The following is an 11,358-nucleotide window of genomic DNA, read 5'->3' on the forward strand; positions in this document are numbered from 1 at the left end:
ATTGTGTTCTAGCATAAATCAAAAATGTTTGACTAACTTGTTTTTTTACTTCTTATAAATTTATTTAAGAGTTGGTTGCTTGTACCGAATATGTATACCCTAGTGGATAGTCTAACAGAGTTGAACCAAATATATCAAAGAGGTTCTGATAAGTGAATAAAGGCATTGATGTTAAAATCTTCCAATAAAGGCATTGATGTTAAAATCTACCTGTGTGTTCAGTGACTAAACTCGTTTAGTATTAAACGTGTTAGATTTCTATGCAACTCTAATTAGAATTGACAAAAGGCTCCTGATACGCCTGTGCTACTCACAGATATATTTATACTCTTGCAACATGTTGCTGCAGAGTATAATAGTTTTGCTCACCTAACCGTTGTTTGTAACACCTAAAACTAATCGAGATAGATTTGGAAGAGAAGGACAAGTTGGTGTAATTGGACCAATGCCATACCCTCAAAACGCCATGAATTCAAAACATATAAAATGCCATAATTAAACACTAAATTAAGATATAAAACTTTACTTTAATACAGGATATTGGAGTAGCAAGGGGCACCTGTGGGTCTCGGCACCTATTCGACCGATTTCAACCAAATTAGGTAGGTAATATTATCCTGACATTCCTAAATTACAGTGTGAAATCAGCCAAAAACCACGCCTACTTTCTATATAATAAAATTTTAAATCCCGTCTGATTCTTTCATTTTCCAGTATACAATTCAAGAACTAATTTCTCTTATGATTTTTTATTCTATCTGAAATCACTTTTCTTTTCAATTAGTTTACATATTCTCAAAGCTGCTCATAAGATGTGTCCACTACGTTTTATTAACTTTTTATTGAACGCTGGCCAAATGGAATTATGAAATTGTAACACAAATGCGTTTATGGAAGCAATATTTACAAATTTTTGGTCATGAGCACTTCGGAACGAAAGTAACTGTTGAATGGCTAAGAATATATGATTAAGGAATAAAACCTTAAATAAGATCATAAAAAAAACTTTTTGCAAATATGTTTAGGTTAAGTTTTATTTTCAAACCAGTTAATTTTTGTTTTCTGCCTACTCGAATTTTTTCCATAAATTCATCTGAAACGATCATAAACTGTTGAACTGTTGAGTAGCATGCGCCTGGGACGTTGCAAGTACAGTAGTTTATTTGCCCCAATAAATCACCACACCCATTCAATGAGCCGCTCGACGCTCGCCCTTCAATATTGAATATATTAAAATAATCCAGTGTTCAAGTTCAGCGAAAACTAAAAAAAACTAAAACAATGCACTTCTTAAAACTCATAAAAAAAAATGAAACAATTTAGTTGGTAGCACTCTTCGTATATCGGTTAGTTGTGGCTAATACGAGAGTTAGCAATGCTGCACAGTGGTTTAGTTAGAACTATTGGATTGTTAAATTCTAAGGATTCCTTTATATTATTATTATATTTTGAATTGTTCTTGTAAATATAGTAAGTTCCAGTTGTTCACCAAACTTCAGTTTTAATGTTAATGTTTGTAAACAACTATGCTGTTTGTGAACAAATGGTTGGGCAGTTGGTTTTTTTATGCTTAATTCCATGAGTGTGCTATTTTTATTGTAAAAACCAAGTGAGCAATAAACGCAAGGTAAGATAAGCCATCAACGATTTCTTTGACGGGTGTGTTTAAAATGGAGTTAATTAAATTTAGGTTAGCTGATTTTTTAAAACCCCATATTTAAAAAAAACGATGATGTTAAATTCCGTGAAGATATCTTGTCAAATAAAAAAAATTTCAAGTCAAGTCGTGTTTTTTTAATTATGTCATCTACAAAATCCAACATTTTAAAAGGTTCATATTTAAACACATATATTTTAACTACTTTAATCGAAAATAAGTCATCTAAGAACAAGAAAAAACGTTAACTTCGGTTGCGCTAAAGCTATAATATCCTGCGTAAATGCCACACAAAATTTTCCATACAAGAACTTGATTTTCGTCGTAGTTTTTATGGAAGCTATGTATGGATATGCCGTAATGGTCCGATATCGGCGGATCCGACAAATAAGATGACTATCGTCACACTTATCATTTATATACATATGTACAAGTATATACATTTTATAGAGTCGTTTCCTTCTGGGTGTTGCAAACTTCGTGGCAAATTTAATATACCCTGTTCTGGGTATAAAAAGGACACATTTGACATCAATAAGTATCTATGATGAAGTGATTGATATTATATTGGTGATTATTTGTTAGAATAAAATGAAGGAAACGGTGTTCTTGATGCTCCATTATCGACAAAATTTTCCCAATATACTTTTCTATTCCTTGAAACATACCGCAAGTCTGGGATAAATAGATGACTTCAAAACAAGGTTTGGTCAAGTCATTCATTGCTGTCCCAGCAAATAAAAAGTAAGGAAAACTCGAACGATTTGAAAAAGGATTATTTTTCTACTCTCGCAACTTGTTGCTACAGAGTATAATAGTTTTGTTCACCTAACGGTTGTTTGTATCACCTAAAACTAATCTAGTTAGATATAGAGATACATATACCAATATAAATGATCAGGATGAAGAGACGAGTTGAATTCCGGTTGACTGTCTGTCCGTCGGTCCGTCCGTGCGGCCCTCCGTGCAAGCTGTAACTTGAGTAAGAATTGACATATCTTTATGAAACTTGGTACACATGTTTCTTGGTGCCGTAAGACGGTTGGTATTGCAGATGGGCATAATCGGAGCACTGTCACGCCCACAACACGCCATTAATCAAAACCAAATAAATTGCCGTAACTAAGCTCCGCAATAAGATACAAGACTGTTATTTGATACACAGGATCAAATTAGGGAGGGGCATCTGTAGCTAAAATTTGTTTTTTAAAGTGGGCGTGGTCCCGCCCCTAATAGGTTTAATGTCCATATATCCTTAACTGCTAAAGCAATAATAACCAAATTCAAAAAAGCACCTCTATTGACGGTGTGAAAATGGGTGAAATTGGGTGACACTCCCACCCACTCCCCATATAAGGGTACTGTTAAAAAATATCAAAAGCGCGTTAAACCAAGCACTAAACAAGTCAGAGACATTAAATTTTATCTCTAAGATGGTATGAGATGACTTTATAGGAATCGCGTTCAAAATTAGTTAGTGGGCGGGGCACTGCGCACTTTTAGGTGAAACCCCATATCTTGGGATCTGCTTAACCGATTTCAACCAAATTCGGTACATAACATTCATTCACTACAACTACGCTTATTTCCCATATTACACCATTTTCAATTCCATCTGATTCTTTCACTTTCCAGTATGCAAATCCAGCTAGAGTGATTATATCAGGGTAAAACTTTGCGTAAATAATACGTTTAAAGTATGCCACCTTGTGACCAAAAATTATCTAAATTGAATCAAAACTGTTCAGGCCCCTACGTACTGAATATGTGGGCCCCAGTGCCTATAGTTGACTTTTTACCGCAAATATCGGTCAACATAGAACAAGGCGGCAAGATCCACAAAGAAATCTAAAACGAGTGTACCATTTGAATTTGCGAGAGTATAAAATGTTCGGTTACATCCGAAATTAGCCCTTCCTTACTTGTTAATGTAAATTTTGTAATTCTGGAAGTTTTTCTAAAATCCAAAAATTTAACACTTTTCGCTTAAGGAATAATTGTATTAAACAAATGTTTGGAGCGTCCTAATGTCTGCTCCTACACTTGCTTCCAAATTTAAAAGTGATATTTGTCATTAACACATAATTTGCATACCTCACGTCACTGTGCGTTTGGTGTCACTATCGCAAAGACAGTTGTTACGCTGTTGCCACTACTACGAGTGTATTGACGCTACTGCTGCTCCACATCGCGCCGCTCCGTATTTGTGACCCATTGTGTGCAGATTTTCCTGACGATTTATGATTGCTGCAATGCCAATGCTGCTGCTTACGAACTGTTTGCCGTTTGATTATGGTTGTTGTTGCCAGCTACTAGTTGTCCTCCGATCAGCAGTTATGCTAAGAAGGTGCGATAGGTGCAATATATTCGGTAGTTGAGGCTTGTTTGTCGTTTTCTCGTGCACTTTGTTTGTCGGTTAGTCTGTCATTGTAAACATGAGCGATGATTTTGACGCTGATGCTACAAATGATGAAAAATATTCGCGTTGATTCCGGTTAGTCGCTGTGTTGTTCAACGCTGATGCTTGTTGTATTGACACGAATGTCAGAATGCTAAGAAAAAGAGTAGTGCGACAGCTTTGACTACGCGACTTTCGATTAGTTAGAGACGAACTTATGAAGTTATGTTAAACATGCGAACAATATGTCCAGAAGCGCAAAGATATCTTCAGATGCGCCGGCAGGCACTTGGTTTAGGCTTTTATTGACTGATCAGCGCGGGTGATATGTAAACATTCTTTGCACATTTCGAAATATATATGAATATGTAGAGCGTTTCGTCCATCACTTACTTTCGAGTACTTATTCTTTTGTGCCTAGTCTTCTGTGAGCGCTTTCCTCAGATCTCAATAAAATTTGTGCCGAATGTTGCCACATACGTGTAATTACATTAATTAATAACAATAATTTATCAGTTATTGTTGGCTGTGGAGTTGCTTTGCACTAAGCAGCAACCAGTTTGCCACCACTTTTCGCCATATTTAGTGTAACTGTGTAATTTCCTTTTGAAATTCTTATTGCAAGTAAGTGTTTGCTTGAGAAAATAATCACATGAAAACTCGGCCACAGAAACTATCAACTCAATCGTTCGGCTAAACATGTGCTTATGCGCAATTATGTTCGGTTGCTTGTTGGAATGATCCATCAACGATCAATTTGCACGAATTGCAGCTGTCGTAAACTGGCATTTGCCATAATTTATGTTCAACTCGACGATTGCCGTTTGTTGTTGAGAATTATTTGCAAGCGCGTTGCCTTCGCATGGCCAATGTATTCATTTACTTAGAAACGAATTGATATAAAGTCATTGAATAAAATTTTAGATACATAAATTTCATTAAAACCTATAAATTATTTACTTTTATTTATTACATTGCTTATATCTTTGAACTAAGTACTTTTATGACATACACGAAAGGACCTTTTTTGGAAGTTTTTTGATAAAACCAGCTGTTCACTAAATTTTTTCAAAAATTGTTTAAACTCGTGAAAAGTTACTTACTTGAAGTCAAAATGAAGGACTCAATTTTTAAGGGAGTTTTTCTCAACACAAAAAACAAAATTTTCCTGTGTCCGTGAAGAATCAAAAGCTGTCAATGAAGCACCCTAATGTGCATATATGTATAAGTAGATATCTCACGAGTTTTGCTAAAACAACTTATCTCGACTTAGTGTATTTATGCTTAAATGCTCTGATTGAAATAATTATTACAAAGTTTTTAATATATTTAGTATAAAAACCTCTCAAATGAAGAAGCATCTATCAAAAACTATTAAAAATTTGATTTAATATGTCAAATTAAGTTCACTCAAAGGTAAATCTGCTTAAAGAGAAAGCTTTTTTGTAAAAATTAGTCATATGTATATGTTAAATAATTTAATTTAATTTGAAGCGTAAACTACAAAATGTTTTGTTCACTAAAATATTTCGAGCTTTGTGCCATAAAAAGTGCTTTTGTGGGGAGTTCTTTTTCATTACTTTAATATGAAGAAATTACTCCATGAAAATTCGAACACAAGAAGAGCTCGCAGAATCTTTGGAGTCACAAAAGCAGCTATTTCAACAGGTTAAAAGGCAGTCGGATACATCAAAATCATGGAAATTCGATGTGATATTAATTATAGCCGAGGGACATTGAAAATTGCTTGATTCATTCTTGGCCGCGAAGCCGACTCAGTTCTTTTGGAATTGAATCCACATATCGCCAAAAAGATAAGGAAGTGTTATAGCTTCAGATGGGCAACACTTTTAATAAAACACGTTTTTATTAAATAAACATTCACGCACGAATATAGTTACCTAATAGTAAAAAAGCAATTTCTTGTTACCACTTAAGGAGGCATTCACATACCATTTTTTATTAAATCCAATTTAATAACTTCCTTGCTTTATCATGTTAATTTTGTTAAAATAGAACTAAGCCTAAAAATATTAATTAATTAAAAGATTAGGTTTATGTCTCCTTTTAGATTGAGACATCGTTTTTAGCGGTACATTTAATATCTCCTTTATAGCAAAAATCATTGAGCTAATCGAAATTGTCAGTTCATTGACATTTTCGTAAGCGCTAATACTTTTTTTAATACAACAAACAAGCAAATAATAAAACGGAGCCAGTTCTTCTCAATAAAGCGAGTGATAAAGTAATTCAAGCTATAATCAGTAGCTTTTAACATTGAAATTCAACTAATGCGCTCATGAAAAATATAACCTCACAAATTAAGTATTTCAATAAATAATAAATTTATTCGCTTTTTTTGGAACCCATTCTTTTAGACCACTTAATTATCGGATTGTTCACACGGATTTCGAAATTTTTTTTTTGATTGTAAACCTAAAATTAAGTTACGCAATATTAATATTATACGATATTATTATTGGCATTATCTCAGATGTTTTTGCTTGAACATTTTTTATTATTATTATTTATTTATTTGGAAAATATAGCTGTTTATAGCAGCATATTGCTTTTAAAATAAAGTTTAATAACTGAAGATCCCAAACATCAAATACCGATACGGCTTAAATATATGCATATATTGAATTTATGAAATATCAATTGTCTCAATAAATTAAATTATGAATGCATAAACCTTACTTAGAGAATTCAGGTGAAATTAGAATAAGCGTTGAAAGAACAAGCTAGGTTGATTTTGCAGGAAAAACATATTTATCTAGTGAGTTGGTTATTGCTAAAACAAACTAGATTTTAAGATACCCCGGATTATATATTTATCCTATATATGCCAGTCATCAGAAAAAGAACATTTCTATTGGTTAAAACAATGGCACAGATGTTTGGTTACTCGTATTCGTACAAAACAGTTTTTGTAGAAAGACCGTTCAAATTTATTTAACTCTTATGAATTCTATCCTTTGCTTTCTGACTTTTGGTGAAATTATCATTGGAAACTGATGCAAAATTTTATAAATTTTTATATAATTGAAATTCAATTTTTATATACTTTCTATACTCACCTTTCAGTTTATGAAAATAAGTTCATATGTTTCATAAAATCAGTACCTCACATTGTTTTAGGAAAAAACGGTTGCACAATTTTACACCCTGAACAGGATATATTAAGTTATATATAATATAATTGACCAGCGAGAATAGCTGAGTCGATTTAGCCATGTCCGTTTGTTTGTCCGTCTGTCTGCCCATATGTTTATATACGAACTAGTCCCTCAGTTTATGAGGTATCGACCAGAAATTTTGCATACGTCCTTTTCTCACCAAGCCTGTTCATTGTCGAAATCGATGATGTCGCCGATGTCAGACCGCTATAGCATATAACTGCCACATAAAAATTATTATACCCTGAACAGGGTATATTAAGTTTGCCACGAAGTTTGTAACACCCAGAAGGAAACAGCGGAGACCATATAAAGTAAATATATAAATGATCACCGTGACGAGCTGAGTTGATTTAGCCATGTCCGTCTGTCCGTCCGCCGTCCGTCCGTCCGTCTGTATATACACGAACTAGTCCCTCAGTTTTTGAGATATCGATCTGAAATTTAGAACAAGTCTTTGTCTTACCAATAAGCTGCTCATTTGTCGGAACGGCCGATATCGGACTACTATAGCATATAGCTGCCAGACAAACTGAACAATCGGAATCAAGTGTTTGTATGGAAAACTCTTTCATTTGACGAGGTATCTTCATGAAATTTGGCGTGTATTATTATTTAAAGCTTTCATCTAATCTCCGAAGAAATTGTATAGATCGGATGACTATAGCATATAGCTGCCTTATTAACTGAACGATCGGAGTAAAGTGCTTGCATGGAAAATTTTATTTTTTGACGAGGTATCTTCAGCAAATTAGGCACGAGTTATTGCTTAAGGCAACAAATTATTCTCCACAGAAATTGGTCAGATCAGATCACTATATCATATAGCTGTCATACAAATTGAACGTTCGGAATCAAGTTCTTGTAAGGGGCCTTTGTATTTGTGAAGGGTATTATAGCTTCGGCGCAACCGAAGTTAACGTTTTTTCTTGTTTTTATATCCCTTTATGCGATACAAAAAATGCACCAGTGGAGGGTATTATATCTACGGTGCAGACGAAGTTAACGTTTTTATACCCTTAACAGGGTATATTAAGTTTGCCACGAAGTTTGTAACACCCAGAAGCAAACGTCGGAGACCCTATAAAATATATACATAAATGATCAGCATGATATGCTGAGTTGATTTGGCCATGTTCGTCTGTCTGTATATATACGAACTAGTCCCTCAGTTCTTAAGCTATCGATCTGAAATTTTGCACCTGTCCTTTTTTCACAAAGCAGCTGCTAATTTGTCGGACCGGCCGACATCGGATCTCTATAGCATATACATATAAACTGAACAATCGGAATCAAGTACTTGTATGGAAAACTCTTTCCTTTGACGAGGTATCTTCACCAAATTAGGCATGAGTTATTGCTTAAGGCAACAAATTATTCTCCACAGAAATTGGTCAGATCAGATCACTATATCATATAGCTGTCAAATTGAACGATCAGAATCAAGTTCTTCTAAGGAGCCTTTGTATTTGTGAAGGGTATTATAGCTTCGGGGTAACCGAAGTTAACGTTTTTTCTTGTTCTTGCTTTAACTTGTTTTAATTTAAATTGTATACATTAACTTACTCTCGGTGGGAAAGGCCGTTGGCCCCTCAAAGCCTCATGCAACCCGGATGCAGCTTCCGAAAGTACGACTAAAGCTTGTGACGGCAAATGGCTGCTACCAAATGCGTTGCTTTCCATACTACGCACCTACAGGCGTCGGCAAACGCTCGCACAAAACTAACAATTTAATATGTCTACAAAAAACACAGTTACACTTATTGTTTGAACTTTTATAAGCGTAATTAGTATTAGTAATTAAATACTTTTTTTTTGCAGAATTGTAATTAATTGTTGGCGTTTACAAATTCAAATCACGGCATTGAAAATTATCATGGTGTGCGAACATTTTGCTTATTTATTGTTGCATAACGAAACTTGCATTTGTTTATTGGTAATTTACATTAACACATTTATATACTTAATTAAACTTTCACTAATTTATAAATTAATTTCTTTTTTTATTGATTTTGTATAAATATTGCATTTAGTTTTATTTAATATTTTTACTTTTTTGTTTATTTTTTATTGGCACAATCGTAGAATTCGCGTACTATGTTAATTGGAAGCGCTCACGAACGAACTGTCGCCGTAGGTGTCTGCTGGTTGACGTTTAGTTTGGCGACGTGCATGAATTTAATTACTTTTGAACAACTGCTGCTGCCACTAAACACTGCATCGAACTTACTGCAGCGCAGTTAATTAATTTCATTTTATGTAATTATTTTTTTTCTCCATATAAGCCAGTGTATATACACACAAACACCTACATGTACATATACATACATGTAATTACGTATGTATGCATTTATGACAGACTTTTTTGTTTACCCACCTCTAACATATACCTATAATATTAGGTATTTACTTAACGTTTCTTTAATTTCCATTTGTTTTTGTGGACTCAACTCAACTCGTTTCGCCGTCAGCTCGTACGTGTATACTCCGAATGTTTGCGACACCCGCGTGAACGCGATTTCTGCGCTAAACTGAATTGACGTAAAGCACTTACTGCCACAGCTGCACAGTCAAACCTGTTTCAAATGCTTGGCACACACAACATTGTTATTGTTGTTGCAGTGTTAGCTGGTTATGTGGTCGGGGCCATACTTGCGCACTGCGCCCATTTACAAATCGCCTATGCGATGCGTACGCAGGGGTGTTCGGCAACGCCTTTTTCGCACAGCGGGGAAATGAACACTGCTGATTGGCTGTTGGATCGCTGGTATGTGTTGACTGAGCATAGGTGCTGAAGTAACGGAAACGTCGACCCGTTCACACTCGCTGCGCTTTCACTTCGTGCACATGCTCACACACATATATGCTCATAACAAGCGGCAGTTTGTAATGCAATATCTATATGTATACAAATAAATATATATCTGGCTGTGTGCCTATCAGTTTAATAGCGCATGGTTGACCTTATTTTGAGGGTGTGTGTGCTTGTTCATGTGTACTAGATTGCAGATCCGCCAGGCACCAGTTGGGTTCCCATATGTTTCGCATCATTTACTTTTCACGATTTTACGAGCATTGTGTGCGAGACTTTTGTTTGTTTACTTCTTATTATTATCTTTGTTGTTGCTGTTGTATTAGTTGCCTCCAAATTATGCTTTTGTAGTTACTGGTTTTGTTGTTGTTCTTGTTGTAATTTATTCAGGCGTGCACACATATGTATGTGAAATTACCCTCTTTCACCCCCAATTTTGGCAATTTGCATTTACTGTTTATTCCGATTGTCAGTTGTTTCTTCAAAATGTTTGCTTGTCGGTATGCCGAGATGTAGCTACATGTGTCCATATGTCAATTTGCACGTCTGTTTATATACTTAATTGTGCATGGTTGGTGAAGCGATATTGGACTTTTGTACAGATTGTGTGTTCAACCCATTTATTTAGCTGTCTAGTCCTTGTCCTTCGAATACCTATTATTCGTTTGACACCTGTGCTATCGCCTGGAGGAAATAATATATACATACATACGTACGTATAAGTTATATATCATTGCCTTCTCTTAAATAAAATTTCATCTCTGAAAGGCACGTGTATTTTCTTATGATTTAAATACAAGGAGGTTAAGAGAAATATTTAATTGAAACGATATTCACCTTTTATATTCTTAGAAAAAAGTGTCTGTGTATCTATCTATGTACATCTATGTTTTTATTAGTTTAGGCCAATCTAGAGCCCTACAAATACCTAACTTTTACAATTTGTTATATGTACACAAAAAAAGGAATCGAATTTCTTTCTTTCACTTAAGTTTTGATGTATAAACAAATTTATATTGGCACTAGTTACTGAATGCTGGCCAAACTCCGGTATTATATAATATTTTCGAGATGGGCCTCTGTGATTCTTAGAACTCGTGCTATCCGATTTAAAGTAAATAAAAGGAACTTGATCAGCATAAGATTTGCTAGTATATGGAAGTTCGTACGTTGTAGCTTTACATAATTTTTTTCCCAAATGACTGATCCTAACCCTTTGAAACTACAGCGGGTTGGATAAGAATTTTTTTCAATATTCTGCCAATTAAATAATGTTTTTTAGATGCTAAAGTGTACAAAAAAAACTTCTATT

General features: G+C 34.5%; 1 protein-coding gene across 3 annotated transcripts in view; it reads right to left on the reverse strand.

Annotated features, from left to right (window-relative positions):
- The window catches only part of tey (teyrha-meyrha), a 65,494-nt gene extending 55,741 nt beyond the window's left edge, over positions 1-9,753 (reverse strand). For all 3 annotated transcript variants that reach the window (XM_070111347.1, XM_036370776.2, XM_036370778.2), the window contains exon 1: positions 8,801-9,753. In XM_070111347.1, coding sequence (XP_069967448.1) covers positions 8,801-8,917 — 117 coding nt within the window. In that variant the 5' untranslated portion in view covers positions 8,918-9,753. The remainder of the gene's footprint in view (positions 1-8,800) is intronic.
- Between the last annotated feature and the right edge of the window lie 1,605 nt (positions 9,754-11,358).

Source organism: Bactrocera oleae, chromosome 6, assembly GCF_042242935.1.
Source record: "Bactrocera oleae isolate idBacOlea1 chromosome 6, idBacOlea1, whole genome shotgun sequence".
In the NCBI taxonomy this organism is placed as follows: Eukaryota; Metazoa; Arthropoda; class Insecta; order Diptera; family Tephritidae; genus Bactrocera; species Bactrocera oleae.